General features: G+C 30.6%; 1 protein-coding gene across 4 annotated transcripts in view; it reads right to left on the bottom strand.

The window, feature by feature from the left end:
• The window catches only part of LOC113378512, a 150833-nt gene that overhangs the window by 10802 nt on the left and 116150 nt on the right, over nt 1-23881 (bottom strand). For all 4 annotated transcript variants that reach the window (XM_026619052.1, XM_026619053.1, XM_026619054.1 and 1 more), the window contains exons 3-5: nt 7244-7537; nt 3909-4091; nt 117-206 (exon numbers count right to left, since the gene is read on the bottom strand). In XM_026619052.1, coding sequence (XP_026474837.1) covers nt 117-206; nt 3909-4091; nt 7244-7537 — 567 coding nt within the window. The remainder of the gene's footprint in view (nt 1-116; nt 207-3908; nt 4092-7243; nt 7538-23881) is intronic.

Below are 23881 nucleotides of genomic sequence, written 5' to 3'. Positions count from 1 at the left end.
GATCCGTTTTAAAATGTCTATTTTATCTGATAAGAGCATGATTTGGAGTATCCCGTCTAAAAGAGTACCTACGTAAACTTTGTTGGTGAACGATAAAGATTCAAATATTTACTCACCGTTTACATAGAACACTCCGTTTTGGTCGTAGAAACCGTTCGGGTACATAAGCCCATCTGGCATCATAACTTCGGACTCAGCAGGAATTTCTAGAAATAAATCCATAATTAATGAAACAAATTAACAAACAAAAAAAACATGAAAACATATAAATCTTTGATAAAAAGTTTTAGTTAATTAATTATATCTTTATTAGCGATTGTACAATCGAGAAACACTTTTAAGGTGTACTTCTGCAGCTTTAAATTCCTCGACTTATAGGGCAAAATTTAAGTAACAATGTTAAAAACGGTCTATGATCTCGCTAACCAATAAGCTACTGATCTAATATAAATATTATATAGAACAAAAAATAAATCAGATCCATCAATGCGCCCTGATTCGTCAGCAATCAAACCACAAGTCATTGAACCAGTTTCCGTAGAACTTTAATGGTTTAGTATGTTCATTAAAACCAAGTACTCTTATCGTTATGCCAAGTAAATCGCCTAATTTTAATTCTAACAAACGTCAAAAAAACTACTCATTTTCTTAAACTTTGATGAAATTTTGAAATTAAACTACTTGTCGTAAGGCCGTAATATTTCAGTAAGTTCTATAAGACCATGATATGCCAAAAAAGGTTTCATAAAAATCGGCTTAATTTGTTTTCAACAGGTAATTACAAGAAACGGCTCGGTAGATTTTCACCTGAAATTAATCCGTATCATTCCCAACTAATATCTTCCAAACAGTTTTTGATTTTATAAAATCGATTCGGTAGTATGAGCTTAAATGTGGACGAAAAGTTTACCACTATTTTCCAAATTACAAAGAAACGGCTTGGCAGATCGTCGCACAAAACTGACAAACGATAGTCCTCATTGAGATACATCAAATAGCTTTCAAATTTCTTCAATCGGTTCAGGCGTTTTTGAGCAAACGTCGATAAAAGGTCCAATTTTGACCAATGCCAAAAAACGATACTAATTTTTGCAAACTTTGAAGAATTTTTAAAATTAAACGACTCCACAAGAATCTGGAAATTGGACACGGTTTGCAACAAATTATGAACCACACCTGGACGAGAAGATTAAAAAAAATGCACTAACATAACTTCACTAACATAATTTGATATTTGTTTTAAATAAATAACTAATTGCCTCTAGACTGTTTAAGAGGGTTTACTCGATAAAAACGACCTTTAGGGAACGTCCATTAATCACGTGAGCGATTTTCATGGATTTTTGGACCCTTATACACAACATCAAGTTTATTTTTAGTGCCTAGAAAAAATCATAAATTTTATGATTTTTTTTTTAAATCAGATTTTTTTTTAAATTATGGTAAAAAATAAATACACGTGATATCTTCTTACTTCACCCCCCCCACCCTTTAAGGCTCACGTGATTTATGGACGCCCCCTTAAACGTGAGTGTAATAAAGAGATAAATATTTATGTAGTAATGATACAACGGTGCATCTTAAATATTGATGCTATAATTAAATCACAACAGCCCAGATTATGCAATGTACTGCAAACATTGACAATATAAATATTGCAATTATCGCGGGACTTTAGAATTCTTATCAATGTCAGTTGCATTTAGCATGTGTTGTGCTAGGTTAGCACCTCTTGCGAAATTATCGATATTCAAAAGTACTATTATATTAATTTCTTAATGTGCAATTTTATGCTAAATATTATCAGATTTTGATAAATCCCTTGTGCAAAAACACAATTAAATTTTAATATATCTGCTAAAAAATTTCAAGTAATGATGTAATAAATAAATCTCGGCGACACTTGTTTTTTGTTCTTTACTATAGAAACTTGAATAATTTAATTAATTAAAAAAACATCTTCTATCTCTATTATTATTTTTTCTAACTAGAATAATGATGATCTAATTTGAAAATAAATGATATACATATATGACATATTATTAGATGATGGAATAAAGTATTCCTAAAAATATGTGGAAACTACTTAATAAAAATCATACCGTATACTGCATAAATATTTAATATTCACCGTTTTATAAAAATCTGATCGTAAAATTCGTATTGCAAAAACAACAATTTACCTGCCAATTTTGCCGTAAAATAGACTAATGTTATGGCAAGGCTATGTCACGCTGCGTTTTTTCATATAAAATAGTACTAAAAACTGTCAAAATGCTACGTGATTGCTGTGCAGTCAGGTGTTTTAGAAACAAAACCTAACCTAGAAAACGCATGAACGCCAAAACAAAAATCTTATCAAGTGCATCTTTCTGATGTGTCTTAGTAAAATATGAGTAAAGTTACATTTTACGTGTAAAACGTCTGATCGCACAGAAAATACATAGCATTTTGATAGTTTTTAGTACCATTTTATATAAAAAGCGCAGCGTGACATAGTTTTGCCTTAACATCGGTCTACTTTACTGAAGAATCGGCCGGTTAATTAAATTCTAATCCCAATAGGGATAAAAGCAAAAACATACGACTATATTACTTTTGAAAACAGAGAAAATGGAATCAATTTTTATGATTTGACTTATTATTAGTATTACAAAATCAAAGTTGTGTTAACCCTCTATGGGCCCACGTAGCTATTCCTAATTTTTCGATGTTTTACTTTATAAATTGTGGCTTTTCCGTAAGATGAAGCATAAATTTTAATTCTATAACGTTGTCAAGATAAATAATACTAACATTTAAGACATTTGTTAAAATTTTCAACCTGAAATAAAATTTCATACACAGAAGTGCGAATCTGTGTAACACACTTAAGAAAATAAATTAAATGCAAAGTAATTAATCTAGTCCTGTCTACGTTAGAAAATTGAGTAGTCGTCAATTTTGACAATACCATAGTTAAATTTTTAAAAGCCCAAAGTTTCTACAATACTTCTGAATTTGCCAATTTCGATAACAAACAATATTTAGTTAATGAAATGCTTACTGATAATATCTGATATAACTTTTCTTTCAACAGTTCCAATGTCTTCCTTTTTCCATATTTTTCCTAATTTTTATTACATTTTATTTTAAAATTTTCCCACTCTAACGTAAGTATTATATATAAAGATTAAAAAATTTTATCATTACAATTATTTTCAAATTATTTTTTCTTATTTCCTTGATACTGCTCTTAATTATTATTTCCCAGATTTGGGACTTAAATAAAAATTGCGCAACGGATATTTAAAGGATTTTTTATGATCAGAAGAAACTCAAGTCTTAAATAAACTATCTCAATATCATAACATTTTTTCTTCAAGTTATTGCATTTCATAATACTAATGTTAGCCTTAATATCGTTTTAGAGTCATATTTTACTGTAATTAATTTAATTAAGATAACTTACTTTTTGTAATTACTAAATTTAATCCTGTATCCAAAATATAAAAATTATAAATATAAAAAATATATAACAAAATAACTGCTGAATGTGTAACTCCATGTGTTGCACCATCAGATAGTGTTCTAATTTTGTTCATATAGCTTGCTTAAACCTTTCGCTAAAAATGTCGTCCATAAATGACATCCGCTCGACTAACTGTGTATACGAGTGTCGTCCGTAGATGACAACTGCATGACGTGCTGTGTGTACGTATGTCGTCCATAGACGACATGTAGCGTGTTCAAGATTCATCAGTATGAGTTAAAAAGCAGGTAATTCTAGTTTTTAATTAATTTTTTTGTATATTAAAAGGTCAATTTTTAATTTTTTATTTATAAATAAATTAATTAATTAGTCGACTAAAATATAAAACTGTATCAAATCGATACAGATTAATTTTCGAATTAACCATTATTTTTACCATTCGAGTGTGCGTGATGTTCTGGGCTGGTGGACTGCGTGCTCGGCGTGCTGGGTGCACTGGTGGACGCTCCAGGTTCGGCTGAAGACGTGCTGACGGAAGCGACAAGGGTTTTTCGTTTGCTCAAGTATCCCTTCTTAAAAAGGACGTCCTGCCGTGGAGTCGTAATACGTGTGTATTCATCTGAAAGTAAATAAGGTTGTATTAAATATAGCCAGGTATGCGAGTGATAACATTTGATATCGTATGCCAATCACAGCATTGCGGCTAGCAGTTCAAATAATATCGATAGATGTGATCGGAAATTATGTCCCTTAAAGATGAGATTTGAAGATTTTTCGCGGTCAAGTATCACTAGCTGATTAAATCTGTTCAGTTATCAATTGTAATAAAAAACATTCCGTAAAAAAACATTTACTATAAGATACTCCCCAATGGGCCTTGTAAAGAGAGTATATTTTAACACGTTAATTTCCACAATAACATAAAAAAAATCACAGGAGCTATAGTAACTTTATCAGACAATTTAGTTAAAAATGTATCAAGGAAACTTAATGTATCAAAGAAAAACATTTAGTCAAAATTTGACCAGGGCCTTTTCTATTTAACTTGGGACCCTTCGGGGTAGGGGATACAATTGTATGAATATAAATACCTGTAACTTATAATAACTAAGAGAATAGCAAAAGTAACGAGAGAAGAATGTTGTAGAGTGAATTTCAATATATATCAGAACTAAATGGTGTTGTAATAATAACCAAGAGAATAGCAAAAGTAACGAGAGAAGAATTTTGTAGAGTGAAGTTCAATATATATCATAACTAAATAGTGGTTTTATTCACATATCTTGTGGTGATCTTATGGAATACTTATAATTTACAGTTCGCTTAATATCCAATTAATCATAGTGACCTTCATCAACATTTTTTGCCAAAATTCCTAGAAAAACACTATTTTTTACATATGTCTGACATGACTCATGTAAAACTTTTTAGCGTCAGATACATATGATTGACATGGCGATTAACGTATCAAATTTATTATCTAGACTTCAATGGCCAAGCATACTGTGCAAAATAAAATTTCAAAAGTTTCTTTCACCTCTTCTGAATAATTTAAATATCCACAATTTAAATACGAGTAGACATTTAGTTCCAAGCAAGCAGTGATCCAACAAAAAATTATCATCAATCAATTTCTATTTAATGCTAGTACAAATTTGGCCTGCATTTTTCAATTAAATTTATCCTAAAATATAAACTAAACTAAATATGCTTGCATAAAATGAATTATTTCATATAAAATAAAATACATAATAATTGATCGATATAGACTCAGTTAAATATATCACATATCAATCTGTCTTAGTATTCTATAACATGTTTAATATTTTTAAATTATATATTATCTGGTACTATGTAAGGGCAACATAAATTATTAAAGTATATTTCTATCACTAAAAAGTTTCCACTTAATACGTACAATTATATAATCATTATTAAATTCGATGCAACCAATAATAAAGTAGAACTTAAAAATATCAAATTTTAACTTAGAAAGCATTATCAGCACCGTGATGGCACAGCAACTGTTCAATTTGCAAAAAAGTCTGTTTTTACAAAATTTGAAAAAAGATCGTTATAAAAACAATATAGAAATATTTTAACCAGACTAGAATGTTCGACTGCAATTTAAGGTGAACATTTTCAATTTTCGTATTTATATTATCAATATCCTAACATCAATATTTTTAGCATTTATCTACAAAAAAAATATTTATGAACAACTTCAACGCTTATACTGTTTAGGTCGAAGAAGAAATGACGATATTTACATAAGATAAAAATCTTGAAGAAATGCAAACTAAGGGACACAATGTTTGCCTTGTTGCCGTTGCTCAACGATTCAATACGTGCAAAATTGAATTTTGTTGTATAACGAATGCAATTTAGTTCTGCACCTTTCATTGTATTTTTTTTTTTTTTGAACAGCAAGAAGTCCTATAAGCTGCTGTGCTAAATTGACTTAATACTTGTCGGATCTACGGATGGCAACCCAATCAGTTTTCCTATCTCTGTGTGATGAATTATTACAATTTCTGTAATAGATTGATGCAGCAATGCCGGATGAGGGCTATGTTTACATGCAAACATAATTTTATCTATATTTCCAAGTGAAAACCGTTGTCACTACTGCTTGACAACAGGCTGTTCCAAGCGGAATCAAACTCTGAATCTTTGATTCAGATTCAGTTCTTCTGTTCGAACGTCTTTACGTTTTATTATATTGGCCATGAAGGTGACAAACTGCAGGGCATTAAGCTTTACACGGAATGGTTGCTACCCTTGGTAGAGGGTAGCAACCCCCTGTTTTAATTGAACTAGTGGTTCACTTCTAAAAGTAAAGTCCGCTTAACAACATGTAAATAACCAATAAAAATAAATATATCTTTGTTCATTTATAAACTTAGTAACAAATCAGTGATTGTAATTAGAACTGCAACAAATACATAATTTAAAAAAAAAGATTACACAAAAATATTTGGCGTTGCATTCAGGAAAAAAGTATGCATCATTATTCCTAGCGTGTGCCAAATATTTTGGTGATCCTCAAAATGTGAACGCGTAATTGTAAGATCAAAAAACATAAGTCAATAACATTTAGAAAAAATCAATCACCAATAAATTTCTTATGCTAATGATCATAACATATTGAAAAAATACTGTGCATTCAAAATGTGAATGCAAAATTAGAAGATCAAAAAACATAAGTCAATAACATTTGGGAAAAAATCAATCACCAATAAATACTAATACTAATAATCACAACATATTGAAAAAATACTGTACATGTGGCCATACAAGTTTTCACATGTCTTTGAAACAGTATGTAGTAGTTAGAGTAGTTTTTTTCAAATTAGACTAACTATCAATATTTTTGACCCTTTCCACTCGCGAATTCCAAAACTAATATGTAGTTTGTCGCCGTAGCGGCAGCATCCGAGTGGAAAAGGTTAATAATAGTATTTTATATTAAGTGCAACATCAGAAAAGTTCTATATGGGGCCGTTCAAGTATTACGTAAGCACTATAGGGGGGCGGGGGGGGTTGTTGATTTGCTTATTTTGGGTTGACATGGGGGGCAGGGGAGTCTGGATGATGATTACGTCATAGGTAGTATTTTTATTTTTTTACATTAATTGCAAAATGTTTACGTAAGCATGGGGGTAGGGGGTAAGAGCTTTGCTTACTTTTGCTGGCAAGGGGGATGGGGGGTAAATAATTGTAATAAATCTGCTTACGTAATACTTGAACGATCCCTATGACAACAATTACCTTCGTTGAATTTAATTTTCGGCGCGTCGGGACCGGCGCTGCTATGCGATCTCTCACCATTGCGTGCGTACTGGTGCGACGGGTGGTATCCGCCTGCGGAACCATTTCGTCGTGTCGGCGTCGACTGACTGGAGAAGGTGCGTCCAGAAGCTGCATGGCCGTAGCTCGATCGTCCATATCCATTCCGGGGATTGTTTCCTTGGTAGCCGGAATAATTGGACGGCCTCGTGCCTCCATTCACGTAATCGACACTATTCGGTTTCTTGAGACCGGATTCATCCTCACTCCCGGCTTCTGAAATAAAGGACAGAATATTTAATAAAAGTTTATAAATGGGAAGTACATTTAGTTATTGTAATATAACTTAAAACATCATTCATGCCAATATAATATAAACAATTTTGTGAAGAAAAAAATGTCTCCAGTAGCAGTCTAATAATTGTCATATAAATCAGGACAATGTTTCAAATCGTGCAACTAAATATTTTTTATGAAAGAGTGCAACTAAATATTAATATATAGAGGAAATACGAGCAGAATAAAATGTTTTGTTTCTTAACGCCTTAACTTAAAATGACGAGTAGAGCCCGCGTGCAATTGCAAGGCCAAAAGTGAATATTACGGACATAGCCCGCGTACGATATTCGGGCCAGAAGCAAATATTATGTATTTCGGGCATGGCCCGGTATGGTGAACGCAATTATTATAAAATATTTACTCATACAAAACTAAAAAACACAAAATTATTTTTATTTTTTTGATAAACCGTACACTATGAGGGAAAATAGTCACAACGCCGCGACAGCTTGAATAACTTTGGGCCGACATTTTCGAATCTAAATTGTAAGTTAAGGAGTTAATGATATATATATTTATTTGATGATATTATAACCAGTGCTAATTGTTTATACTCTTTTTTATTATTGTTTATCTTTGGCTACTGGTAGTCAACAGTAATATATTCTTTTAAGTAGGAACTATAATAACATATTTATTAATAGAATATGTAACTAATTACAAAAACCATTTTCTCCATACAGTACAAATAAATTGACAAATAGGCTAGAGATATGTTAGAACGTTAATTAATAAGAAGGCAGTTCACAAATGAATCGTTTGGTCCTTTTTGGGATATCAAAACATGACCCATGAGCCCAATGGGTACAAATCACACATCGTGACCAACCTTCGCCGAGATCAGGACGTGAAGAGAGAGGATTTTGCATCAAATGCAAAGCTCTTTTCTGTAGGAACTATTTATTTCTACTCCCAAAGAAGTATTGATCCAACTCGTATTTTTACCATTGGATTCTTTGGTCTGTTTTTAGAAGTAGACTGTAAGTTAAGCCAATCGCCTTTGACAGGTTTCAATTTTATTTTTTCTTAACCTCGAATGAACTACTCTGTATAGCAAAATAGTCATTTTGCCCGTTGTATAAGTATGTCATTTTACCCGAAAATGAACCAAAGTAAATAAATCAAATAATTAAAATTTTATCAAACATCTGATTATTTTAATAAAACTGATAGAAATCACTAGTACTGGCATAAGTTCATTAATTTCAATAGAAATAATTACAAATATGTTACAGTAAGTAAGTACCCAGAAGACATTAAAAAACCACGCTCAAAATAAACTTGTGAAGGCGCGAAATGCGTTAGAGTTGATTACTCCAAAGAGACTGTGACAATGACGCTCAACATCTGACACGATTCTGATTATGGCTTACTTCATGTTATACAGTCGCGGAAACATTTCTAAAACTAGCCAATAAGGGGGCGTGCATTAATCGCGTGAGGTTTTTAGGTTGACAAAAAATCAGGAAATAACACGTGGGGGAGGGAGGGGTATAGTAAGATATCACTTGTATTTATTAGTGATTTTAGTGTATTTATTTTTTACGTGTTTTTTTTAAATCTAGCATTTTCAAGCAAAATCAAAAAATTTACAATTTTTCTTGTAACTAAAAATACACGTTACGTGTCGTGGGAGAGGGGGGTGTCATTTTGAATATCACTACGTATCACCAAGGAGGAAAGGGTTCCAAAAATCCTTAATAAATCGATCACGTGATTGATAAACGCCCCCTAAGTTCACTGGGTCATTTTGTCAGTATTTCCCCTACGGGAGATATTACAAGCAAGTTGCAAATATTAAATTACACATTCCCTTCATTTTATTATCCTAAATTAAACACTGACGTCTAGGCTATGATCTATGATCAATATTTTTTATATCTAAAAAAACATGTGTGTTCATTTTGTATATAGAGCACAATAATAATTTCGTCGATTATTACTGGAGAGCAGTACCCTTCCGGAAGCCAGACATTAGTAAATAATTTAAAAAATACAATTTTTAACAGTAATTACGCATTCGTATATAACAACCAGGAAACACGCGATATATTTCGGAGGTCCCGAAGTTATAATTTCAGTCAATACGTCGTATATGTAGTGTGTGGTAATTGTGCTAGACTGTTGTATGTGACAGTGGTTAAAATTAAACCATAGATGAACAGCTCATTAATCATTCGAGAATATTTCAGTCGCAAGAAGAGTACCCGCAGCGTCCGCACGGCTCTATCAGTTTTTGTTGATAACGATTGTACGCATGCGGATTTTGATCTAGATGAAAATTATGTTTAATCAGTAGTTCGTGAGAAATCATTCAAAAATCTATTTGATTTAAAAAAAAAAAAAAAATTAACGTGCCTCGGGATGTACACTCTTATTTTGTATAACCAAAAATATTGATTGACAAAAAAATTACTTAAGTTTATTTAATGTACTATTGTTATCTAGTACTAACTTAATTAGTATAACTCGTAATATTATACTTAAGTAGTTTAATGTAACTAGAATAATACATCAAGAAAATTACATTTAATTATAACTTTTGACTCAAAGTATAGGGTAGGGCGCAGCACAAATTTGAGTTTCAGTATTTATAATGTCTAAACTAAATGGACTATATGACAATACTTAACCCGTATCAAATAATCAACTATCGAACTATGTTCAGTAAAATTTCTAGTTAATTCCTAATTATAGAAATTTACACTATTTTTCTAGTATTCGTCAACTGTCCCATTTTACCCCATGAACGGGGTAAGAAAGGACAGCCATGGGGCGAATAAATGCAAATTTCTTTTTAAAAAGGGATTTTACAAAATAATATTTACATTTCGACAAATGTAAATTACGAAATGTTTTGGGTTCATTTTCTACAAAGATTTCATTGTACATAACCTTGATCTTGTATTTCGAAAAAACTGTTCAACAGAGGTCGAATAACGAGGTTCAGTAAAATTCCTAGTTAATTCCTACTTATAGAATTGTGTTTTTTACTATTTTTCTAAAATTTGTCATCTGTCCCTTTTTACCCCATGGGCGGGGTAAGAAAGGACAACCATGGGGCAAACAGATACATTTTTTTCTAATGTAATTTCACCAAATAATATACCTACATTATTTAATCAATGTGAATTATAAATTTTCTGGGATCATTTTCTACAAAGAAATCATTGTATATAACCTTGATAATGTATTTCAAAAAAACTGTTCATCGGCAGGGGTCGAATAACTATTGATTTAATAATTTATCTCCAGTAAAATTACTTTTTTAACTTAATTCACTGTCTTTTTTTATTTTGTATTTCTTATTGTTTTCACCTCTGCCAACGTTGAGGTTTAGTTGGCTTTTACCCCACTCACATGTAAGTTTTTATAGAAGTTATATAAAAAAACTGTTAAAAGTAATTAAAAAGTAACAGTACACCTCACAAATCAAATAAATAACGTATACTTAAGTACATTCAGGTATCATGAATTAATAACAAGAGTTCAAAACCAAAGAAACTACAAAAGAGATAAAATACATTTGGTATGAATATTGATGATAGTTTTTCAATTATCTTCTGATACAGATGTCGTAAAAATTAAGTCAATGTTTGGTTAAACATCTTTTGCCATCTATTTTAAAATAGTATCATTAAAAAATTCTATATTTGTTTTTGAGATAATGATGGTGGACCTTTAAGCTCTACTCTTCCCTATTTTATAACGCAATATAATACAATAATTTAAAGAAACTTAAACACTAAATTACAAAATGTTGATACAACTAGTGTTACAAAAAGCTGATATCGTAATCTCCGACTGGTCCGGTATTCAAAATTCTATCAAATTATCCAGGACGTTTTGGCAATTAATCATCTTTTGGCAGTAATTGGCATTCGATTCTGCGTTAAATCACTATGCATTTGGCATTTCTCGAATACGACATTAAAGTGCAAATTACTACACGCGCACATGATGTTACCGTCTAGCATTTGGCAAAACAATAATTGATTTTGGCCGTCAATATCGGAAAGCATTCTAAAGTACAGAGCACCTGGCTCATTACTTACTCGAGTCAAGATAGTTGGTACGAAATATTCACACTTGCTATCTTGCCAAACGCATTAAATTATAATTAAATATTTCTCATGAGATTGCTGTAAGTGACCGTGAGGAAAAATCGTTCAAATAACAGTCAAACGTTAACGTATATTGCCCACTTGTCCAGATAATTGGTCACCAGAACATCTTTACATCGAGTAATTTATTACTTCCTTTTAGATTGTAGGCGAGTATAGAATATTAACGTGCTTTATCATCGGCGCAAGTACGATCCTTAACCGGTCAAAAAAACCTTCCAGTACTATTTGATAACTTGAACTTATTTTTAAAGTTCTGTACCAAAGCGCTCGGAATAAACCCTATTATAATTTTGTGGCTTGTGTGTAAACAAGGAGGAACAAAGTTCTGAAAGTTTGAGTTGTAAAAGTATAAGTCATTAATCCCATAAAAAATATTTGAAAGAGTTTGAAGAAGTCTATTTTTTATGCTGATATATTCTCCTGCTTAAAATATATGAAATACAGAGTAGATAGAAATGCATTTTTGGTCATAGAAACAATTGGTTTTTAGGAGAATATAACTAAAAAATAACCACGCTTCTACAAACAACTTCAATGAAAAAAAAAACTAATCACACATACTGTATATGTCGATTTATCTTTGAACTTCCACGATTTTTAGGAAAAGTTCACAGAAATCGATTTGAAAATGTACATATAATGGTAAAGAGATAAATGCTAAGATAGTAACTTTTTATGTAAATGGAATAATAACTAGTGATGCATGGCATCGTGCCTTAAAGCTGTAACTTAACCGTACCTTAATTTAAAAATTTTATATATTCTTCAATTTTTGAATATTTTTAAAAAGAACGATTTTTTTTGAAGATTTTGAAATTTTTGATTTGACGAGGTTTTTGAAACCCATTCAAGTCTATTGTATCCACACCGTCAAAAGATTTGAGGACATTTGTTTGAGCTCTATAAGTAAACTTTAAACATTATAAACCTGCATACGGAATCCAAAGTAATAGTAACAAAATTTGTAGTTATTATTCAATTCTCTATAAAGTATCTGATAATTTGATGTGCATATGTCTAAAGATTGTTTTTGACTGCCAAATCACGTTTTTTTGTAACTATTGTTAACTGCGAAAAATTGTATCCGCACGTACATATATACTACACACGCACACATTTTTGTCTAAGGTATGCTAAAATATTCAGAAATCTTTGAAACGTAAAGACATGCAAAAATTGCGATTTTCCATTTAATTGCAATGTTAAACAGTTTTGGGGAAAAACTTGGACTATAGTTTTTGATTTTTTGTGAAAAAAAAATTGTGGGAAAAAAATGGGAAAAAAAATTTTTGGGAAAAAAGCATAGACTAGTCTTTGATTTTTCGGGAAAAAAATTTGGAGACAGAAATTTTATTAAAATTTAAAAAACAATACGTTGCAGATTAAATAATAAAATTTACTTAACATACATAATACAGATGTAGAATAAAGTAAAATCAATTTATCTATGCATTGCTGAAAATTATGTATATTTGCTAAAATATACAAAAATATTTTCATTTTCTGAAATTTGACGTTCTTGCTATAGATCACGAAAACTTGGATTAAATTCAATAACTTACATTTCAAAATAAAACTTCCATTGATTCATCTTAGTAGGCAGTGTGTTGATAAATTTGCCTCGGAATATTATTACCGTAGAGTCTACACTCACAACTCAACTCAATCAATTAGCTACTTTTAAAATCAAGCCACTGTTGTAACAATAAATTACAAATAACGGTATTTAAAATTTTATTATGAAATTAAATGTAAGGATTGTAATACATTTCTAAACTAATCTCGTACATGACCTTCGTCAGTATTAAATTATATAGAGTTATAAAAAGATGTTGGCATGTGACTTTAGAAACTATTAATAACGCCGCGCCGAAGCCATCTACGACGGGGTGTTCCTTGAACGCTTCTGTCTTTCACGTATTATTATGTCTAACAATTCAAAACAGATTCTAAATCATTGGATAGTAAAATTTGAGAAATAACGTTGATACAAATTAACAAAATAGTCATTTATCACTCTAACATTCATAAAATATAAAGTTCAAAATTTCAAATTGAAGTTGTTTCTAATTTGACAACTGACAACAAACTCTTAAACACGTACTTTAGAATAACTATAAAATAATTCTAAAATTGATTTACTACCAAACCCGAATCATTTCAATATTTCATCTGATAATTTAATTTCCACAAAAATATAATAAAAGGTGAGAAGAGTGGGCGAAGAAAGAACTCTATTGAGCGCGATCCTGAAAAGAAAAGGAAACTTGACCGGACCAATTGTGCAAAAAGAGTGCCTCCTACCCGATGTTGTCGAAGGAAAATAGAACCAAAAAGATTGTGAAGAAGAAGAATGCAGAAGATTGATGACATTCGGGAAAAGAGACCAGAAAGCATTGGAAGCTGTTTAGAAAGGTTATTGAAGGTAAGCTAGGACTAAAAAGATTGGGAAGAAGAAGAATGCAGAAGATTGATGACCTTCAGGAAGAGAAACCAGGAAGCATTGGAAGCAGTTTGGAAAAGTTATCGAAGGTAAAATAGGACTAAAAAGATTGGGAAGAAGAAGAATGCAGAAGGTTGAAAACTTTCGGGAAAAGAGACCAGGAAGAATTGGAAGCAGTTTGGAAAGGTTATCGAAGGTAAAATTGGACTAAAAAAATTGGGGAGAAAAAAAAATGCAGAAAATTGATGACTTTCAGGAGAGACCACTAAGCATTGTAAGCAGTTTGGATAAGTTATCGAAGGTAAAATAGGACTAAAAAGATTGGAAAAATGAAGAATGCAGGAGATTGATGACTTTCGGAAGAAGAGACCAGAAAGCATTCGAAAAAGTTTGGATAGGTTATGGAAGGTAAAATAGGACTAAAAAAATTGGAAAGATGAAGAATGCAGAAGATTGATGACTTTCGGGAGAAGAGGCCAAGAAAAATTGAAAGCAGTTTGGAAAGGTTACCGAAGGTAAAACAGGGCTAAAAAGATTGGGAAGAAGAAGAATTCAAAATATTGATGACTTTCGTGAGAGCAGACCAGGGAGCATAGGAAGCAGTTTGGAGAATAAAAATGAATAAAAATGTGATTATTGCTAATAAAATGTTAACAAGAAAAATAAACAAGGAAGGTAAAGAAAATCATTGACTTGTGGTCCTCTCACACCATGGACCTGCCTTCGGACAGACTACCATTTAATGCTATTATAATAAAAACAAATTTATAAAGATATAAACATAATGACTGTTATCACATGTAAAAATAATAGTTTGCAGTGTAATACAATGAAATTTTAGACAATTGGGCAGTGTTAATTATATTCAATTTCATTTAACATTTTCATTTATATAATTTTGAATATATCAAGTAGATATTTGTATTTGTAATGCCGTACAAGATTTCGCAAATATTCTGAAAACCATATATAATATTTTAAATTATATAATATATATCCGCGAATTTAAAAATATAAAATCGCGGATATATATTCCGCTCGACAGAATTTTCTGTGTTCATCGTGTAGAAAATTCGCGATATTTTCTCTCTAAAATTGTATCAGCAGAATAGAGATACAATATGGCAATAAGATTTGTTATGCTCTTTTTAAAAGTAGATATAGAAAAATTCAAGTAGATAAATTTAACTGTGAATTTACCGTATTAAAAGAATATTATTGAAATAATTCCAATATAAAACGCAAGTAATGAAGATAAAATTAGTAATAGTGATAGTGCATATTATACACATTTATCAAGCATTTCAAATATACAAGTGAATGTAGTAAATATATTTTTCTAAAAATACTTTTGACGACTTTAATAAATAATTAGCAATAATTTTTATATACATATTTGCTAAATTAAATGAAAATAGTAAATAGCAATTTTCGTAAAAAAATCCAGGTGAGACTAGTATACTAAGAATACAGAGATAACTGGTTATAATCAGTTATAAATTGACTAAAAATAGAGTAATTTGCATATAAAAATTCATACACGGACGCCCGATCACTAGATTGGCATTCGATTTAGACATTCTTACAATTAGTACTACCAAAAATTTGCTGATGCTCCATAATGGAATAGGTGCAGATATTATAATATATATATATATATATATATATATATATATTGTTACATTGATTAGCTAAAGAATTTATTACATAACATTTAGTCCAAAAATGAAGAAAAATCAATTTACATAAATAAATAATGACAATGTTAGGATGCTCTAATGAAGTAGTCACGACGGCATCGGCATTCGGTATGGTTGGAAGTGAAAATTATTTATATCGTCGATCAGAAGAAACGCATATGTGCTATTTGAATTGTCAGTCTATCCATTCTGCCTTACGGTTGACAAGACGCGTCCGTGAAGAGCCGATGGACCAGGGATGGACGATCATCGAAGAAATAATCTCACAGGGAAAAAAAGATTTAAAATATACACAAAAATATTGGAGCAAAATGTATTTTATAGTAATGAACGATAAATCTAAAATTAAAATACCCTATGAAATTCAATGTATTTCAAATGGAGAAGAGGCGATGCTGCACATAAAAGAAAGCGTTTTCATAATAAAAATACCAAAATAAGTCAAATATTAAAAAATGTTTTTTTATTTATTAAAATATGTGTCTTAACTGTTATTTCGTAAATAGAAAATTATGCATCTTTCTTGAAACCTAGGTACCTATGTTGCAGCTTCTTAAAGAGACTAAAAATAAAAGAGACTAAAAAAGAATTTCTCGTTCCGTGTTCGGAACATTAAATTTTGAAAATTTTGAAAAAAATTGACAGCCAATTCATACCATCGAAAAAGTCGAAGGCGTTTGTTTAAACTACATAAGTGAACTTTATAAATCTCGATGAAAATAAAATTTTCAAAAAATGAAAATAAAATTTTTACTCATTACATCTCCATAAGATGTGATATCTGATAATTTGATGTGTATATATCTAATATACATTTTTGATCGCCAAGAACCTTTTTTTTAAACTTTTCTACATTTGACATTCACAAAAATATCATCAATTCTTCATTCCATGAATACAAATAAAATATTTTTTGAACTATTTAAATCGGCCGCTATTGCCATTTTTCACACTTTTCGCCCCATATCTTCAAAACGGCTTGATCTGCCTTTGCTAAAAATTAATCGACACGTCTTCCCAAGGATATGAATGAAAAGTTTTTTCAATTATTCAAATCGAAAAATAGTCTATAAAAATTTGTGTCCGCACATACAAATGCACACACATTCAAATATATATTTATTTCAAGGTATGTCAAAATGTCCAAAACAAAGAAAAAGAAAAAAATTTGGAAGCAGTTTGGAAAAATTATCGATGGTCAAATGGACTAAAAAAAATGGGACGAAGAATAATGTACAAAACTACAAAAGTTAATTTCTGGAGAAAATTTTAGTTCAGAATTAAATTTATTTATATATATATATATATATATATTTTGAAATATGTGAGTTTGGTGTTGATATATAACTCATCAAAAATAACTCATCAAAATATATATATATATATATATATATATATATATATTAGGGTGGCCCTTAAAATGGTCATTTCCGTATTTCCTTGCTCCCAGGAGCTCAAATGGTTCCAAATAGATAAAAAACAATTCTCTGAAAGTTTTAGCTCTTAATATTAACGTTTAGATAGAGCGCAATCCAATCAAACTTTGTATGTAAATAGCATGAAAAAATTTTTGAAAATTAAAAAAAAATGTTCTAGGTATAACTTAGTGACAATTGAATGAGTTTTATTCATTCATTTGTTCGCTAAATTACATCTAAAAAAACATTTTTAAAATTTTTGAAATTTTTTCCGTGTTATTTTCATACAAAATTTTGATTGAACTGCGCTTACATATTTAATAAACATATTACATTAATCATATAATAAATATTACTTCATATTATTGTTTTAATATGTTGCATAGAATACAAAAAAGCAGCAAATATATTAAAATCGACGTCTACTAATCCAATCACTGACAATGCTCTAGAGTTCAATCAACTGCCAATCTACTAATATTGGCCATCCCCTATGACGCATAGAGCTGCCGAATTTAGCTAGAGTAAAGAGAGACACGCGTACGCATGCACGTCGAAATCCGTGTCTCAAACTCATGACAAATGTACGATCGTCATACCTTCAGCATGGTTTGGTTGCTTGTTACGCAAATCCTCATATCTGAGGAACAAAAGTGCGTGCGATGCGGATCCTATCACATTGCACACCTTTGCCTTGGGCCTCCACTGCATTCTGCTCACTTGATGGTAAACACTCGATGTTATAGTTTGTAATAGACACACTTGGAATTGTACTAAATATGAACAAACAACAGACACACAGAACGATTCCACAAATTCACAAATCACGTGTATTTTTTTTAATCAAAATGTTTTAGAGTTTTTAATGACCGTTTCTATATCGGGAGTTGAAGAAAGTTTTACGCACTTATTTTAGTCATGTAAGTAATTACGCAATTCGCGAACGGGCATGTGATCAAACGCTCTGTACGGATAAGCAATCCGCGTTCATCGAAAGCTCAGACGCGAATCTCAAGTCGGCGAGATTGACCGGCTGGCTTACAAAGCTGAAATCATATGAAAATTACGTTACTATTATGTCTCTTCTCGAACAAACAAATGGCTAGACAATTTTCTAAATCAAGCTAATTACTAATTAGTCGTGCATGGCATCGTGCCTTAAGACAAATTGCTTGAACTTACCATACCAAGAATTAAAATCTTTGAAATTTTTTGAAAACTTCGAAAAAAATAAATTTTTGAAAACTTTGAAATTAAGGCGCACAACTAGTGTGATATTTTCAAAAAATCTAATATTCAATTTTTCCATATTTCGATAGGTTATACCTTTAAAAATAACATACCAAAATTTTAAATCGATATCTTAAATAGTTTTTGAGTCACAGCCATTTAAAGAGTATATGTAGTATATAATATAACGATCATTTTATCTTTAAACGCGTTTTTCTCGAAACAGCATTTTCAGAATTTGCTGCAGCGATTACTCAAAAACAAATGATCCGATCACTACCAATTTTTTTTACATGTTCTATATATAGTTCTCCGTAAAATGAACTATCGATTTTTTGATCGGATCAAAAATCGAATTTTGGCAGTCCAAAAACGACAAAATTTTAGATTAAATTCGACTTTTTTTTAAAAAAAACGCCGTCATTGTGTCTATTTTTGATTATTTTTTATCGTAGTTCATTTTACAGACAATATTATCTAGTTTAACAAAATTTTTTTTTCAAATTTCATCCACGTAGAAGGCCGGAATCACTGCAGCAGTGAAGGGCCTTTTTTGTCGCGCCGTTGGAGATCGACGATAACTTAAAAAATATTTAATTTTTTTCTTCAAAAATTTTACTATGTATTCTTAAAATATGTATAAATATATTCCTGAAATTTTGAAATGATTGATAAAGTAGTTTTTTTTTAATATAAATTCCCAAAAATCACCTTTTTTTAGGCGGTTACACTAGTTGTGCCCCTTAAAGCAACATTTAGTTTTTTGAAAAATTTAGATTTTTATATTTTTAAATTTTTTAAATAGTTGGACTTTTTATCCAAGCAATCGCGCTAAAGTGCTGCGTCGAAGTCTAACGAAAACATAATTTGTAGTTATTAATTATTATTAAAATCTCTGAAATATCTGATAATTTGACGAGCATGTGTCTAATGAACATTTTTGACCGCCAAATGGCATTTTTTTTCAACTTTTTCTATTGGATCTCCGAAACCGTTAGATCTGCCTTCCGAAAACTTTTTTCAGTTCTTTGTTTTGTTAAATGAAATATTTTTGAATTATTCAAATCGGACGCTCCGTTCTCTAAAAAAACTGGGTTACCATTTTTGGCACCTTTTGCCCAGTATTTCCGAAACGGCTAGACCTACTTTTGCCAAAAACTAATCAGCACGTCTTGCTCCCACGTAGTGGATCCGCAAGTTAAAAAAGGTTATTAGTTATATGTGAAGCAAATTAGCTCCAAATTAGATTAAGTATGTCATGATTTTATATACAAAAACAAAAAAGTGTACAAAAAATATCGATGTCTAATAAAATCATTGAATCAGAATTACAAAGTATTAAATTTTAATTAAATATACTTAATTATCAAACTAAAATAACTGAAATTATTAATACAAGCGTTGTAAGCACAACCATAAACTTAAACAAAGAAGATATTTATGGAAATGTTCTCAAATATGTTTTCCAATTTAGTTTGTACTGCTAAACACAAATCTAAAGTCAAAATTGGGGTCAAATGGCAAAAAAATAAAAAAATTAAGAAATGGCAAAATCGCCGATCTAGTAATCTTAAGGCATAATAATCAAGATCTTTTAATTTCTGTCGTTTTCTGGCCCTTTCTACTTTAAATGACTATTGATTATTCACTTAAATGATCTATTAAGTTTTTTTTTGTATAATTCAGCTGTTATTTGCAAACGTATCCTACCCAATGCTCCTGAGTAATCTGCAGGCAATTTGAATATCTGAAAATGAGTTGGCAAAATACTGCTATATCCTACAAAATAAAAACTTAATAGGGGTAAATAACTAAATTAAATTTTAAATTATTGGGGTAGAAATGAAATTTTTGGGGGTGAAAAGTATGTATTTTTAATTGACATTCACTGTATTTGCTACGTAGTTGTCCGTATGGGAGTAATATTTTAGCGTAATGATTAAAAAAGTTCCCTGGCCGCTGCTGAGAATACTCAATAGTCATTTAAGGTAGAGAGGACCAGAAAACGGCATTGAGATTTTAAATACCAAGCAGAAGAATTGCTAGATCAAAAATTTCGTCTTTGTTTTATATTTTTTCCATTGGACCATCAATTTTGACTTTAGATTCGTGTTCAGCAGTAAAAACTACATTGGAAAACATGTGCCACACACCTAATACAGACAACGTTTTTAATTTAGTGAACCTGTGTAATTTTTATTATGATTAAGCATTAGTTTTTGTCATAATTATTGAATAAATGGCTAATCAAATGAACGATGAGACTACCTACCGCGTCCTATTTTTGGTGAGTGGAGCGTTTAACTCTGTTTTCGCTTATGATTTATGAGTTTACGGTAATAAAGCATGATGCGTGTGTAAACATACATCAGAAGCAGTCAGTGTTTTATATGAGCGATGACTAGAATAAATGTTACATATGTTATGTTAGCAGTGAACTGCACTAGATATGACAGCAGGTAGAGATGAGACTGAAAAGGAAGGCTTTTAGCCGGTTGACGCGTCTCGGCGTCCATCCTAATTATCATGCGCTCGTTATATCACAGAATTAACACGTATGTAAAACAAATGAACTAGGGACAACGCGTTACGCACAGTTTCCGTACGGTTACAACTGAAAATACTAAAAATAAATTTTAGATTTATGTTGAATGTTCGAGCGTGTTCTTGTCTGTAGCACTTCAAATAAAATTGATCGATTTTAGCAGCGGAGCCAAATAGATTCATCGGATCTGGATGCAATAAATTTCGCATCAAACGGGCGATGATGTATCTTTACGATTGATTAAGAGCTGCTGATTAGAGTGGCCGCGCGGATGCAGAACCTTATGATAAGAGCTTTCCTCGAATAGTTCGTGAAACAAATATAAAATTCGTTTCGAATTTAATTTCAGAAGCATTTTATAAAATATGAGTCAGAATTGAAGAACAAATAATAGTAATATCACGAGCAACATTGAAAAAACCTAATTTTTACAAATATATAAAGTAAATTTTGTTGTTGAATAAATGAGTGAAGTACCTACATTCTATACCAATTCTATACCAATTTTTATATCAAATTTCTAATTCTATTCAACTTCTATCTTCCATTTTTTCTTCCTCATTCTTCTTTTTAATCTCAGAAAATTCTGATATTATTTCTTCTTACTCCTAATACAATTCAGCTGTTCGAATTTTGTAATTCCTTATTTTTCTTAATTTTTATTCAATTTCTACTTAACAAATACAATTTTCATTTAATTTCAAATTAACTACACATTTTTTTTCATAAATTCTAAGTCAATGACAGGATTCGATCTAAAGATCCCTGTCGTGTGAATCGAACACGCTACCAAGTGAGCTATGCTCGCCACAGAGTGCTATGAAATCAATTCTTTCTGAAGTATTATAGCAAACTGATAAAATTCTAGTAAGTGACCGGTTAAAATGGTAGTTATGAGTATACAACATTGTAACTATTTTTAAACCAGTTTATGCCCCAAAAATATCTCAAAACTCTTTTCCAGAAAATGAAATAATTTCACAAGTACGTCTAAAGAGTAAGGTGAGATTGGTGCATGTTATATTTTAAGTTATAGTTTGAAAAAGCCATTACAAAAATATTTATTGCAAAATCATAATTTTGGGTACTATAAACACATAGAGAGTGTTTTTATTACAAATCTATAATATATTAAAAAAAATTTTACTAATAACTTAATAAACATTATTGTTTATGTTCAAATCTTAGGTGAATTAATTAGTAAAATGTAGTATATATGAGCACCATTCAATCTGAATTTTTAACTCATGAAACAAAATTCTAAATCAGTTTTTTAATAAGAAAAAATATTTTTTGTATCGTTAAATAATTCAGTAAAGTAAATTAATATGCGACATGCATAAGTTTAAAAAAAATGTATATGCGATTTTGGACTTAAATTATATAATTTCATCTGCCAAAGATATACTGTTGATTATCTTATATTATTCTTATATTATATTATTACATATCAGCCGCTTTTCGGAAATAAAAATGAAGATATTACTTTTTTCTTGTATATTATATTTTAATATTATCTAGGCTCATAATTTCAGCTAAATTCAAATTTCAAGTGCATTGACATTTCTAGCAGATGTCAGTTCAAATGTTTTCAATGTAAAACAATGATGAGTGTTTTTTATGTAATTTTTGCCATTTATTTCTACAATATTACTATAGTTTTATCGTTCATTAAATTTTAAAAATTTTCTTTTAGAAACTCCAAAAACAATTATCGAAATCCGAATAACCATGTAGGAGAAGTATCAAATCGTACAGAAGAATTTTATTTTTCTTCGTTTGGAATTAAAGATTAGTTTATAAATCTTTTTTTTTTCTTTGATGTATCGCCCTTAAAGAACATGCAGTATCCCAAGAAAATGGGTTTACAATTATAGTAACTTTCCAGTGGCATTTAAATGTACTGAATGAGCCGGAGTAGTAGAGTTCATCAAAATCTTAAAATAGTAATCCAGATTTAATTCTCTAATGATTTTTCGTTTCAATGCAAGCTTAGTCTAAACATTGTACCTCAAAGATAGATCCACTTTCATTTAAATAATCATTTGGCATTTGGCATGTTGAATTAAAAAATAAATTCATGCTTTTGTAGTTATAATATAGATCTGCGTATTAGACCCCGCATAATGGTATTAAAGGGCAATTCCATTTCGAGAACATCTCTATATTGTCGGAATTAAACGGATGTCATATACAAATCGACGAAGCATAACTAGAGTTTAGTGCGTCATAAATTAATAATACGTTTGTCCAGTAGAATGTTTTGAAGTCTCAATTCGGAAAGTGAATTACAAGATATTTAATGCAATTGGATTGATTGATGCACGCACTACCGGTTAGGAATCTGAATAAGCTTCGGACAATATATATGTGTGTGCATTGAAATTCGTTAAAGAAATTTCAAATATCAGTTTAGCCTTTGCCAACTATCCAAATCCAAATCTTTTACAGAGCAGCGTCGGCGTATTCGCGACGATGGAAAATAGATCAAAATAGCACTCCTCACTGATTCATGACAGACCACATGATTTCGAGCACGCGCTTCTTAACTTATTAATGAACGCAATGCACAGATGTCCAAAGTTATTTTAGAACAGGTCCACTAAGAATTGATTCTATATATGTGAACCCATACAGAAATATATATCCTAAGCTCAATTTTCGCGCACTTTCGAATTTTAACTCTGAGAAATTATTCGAATAATTCGTTAGGGGGCGGCCTTTAATCACGTAATAGATTTTTTTTTAAATTTTTGGACCTCTTCTCCCCCTTAGTGATATTAAAATTACTCCCGCTCCCCAAAAAATTGTAAAATTT

Source organism: Ctenocephalides felis, unplaced genomic scaffold, assembly GCF_003426905.1.
Source record: "Ctenocephalides felis isolate EL2017-DRISC unplaced genomic scaffold, ASM342690v1 CF-g0.4_SCAFFOLD_01886, whole genome shotgun sequence".
In the NCBI taxonomy this organism is placed as follows: Eukaryota; Metazoa; Arthropoda; class Insecta; order Siphonaptera; family Pulicidae; genus Ctenocephalides; species Ctenocephalides felis.
The sequence above is the reverse complement of the archived record's forward strand: the minus strand, read 5'-3'. Positions and strand labels throughout refer to the sequence as shown.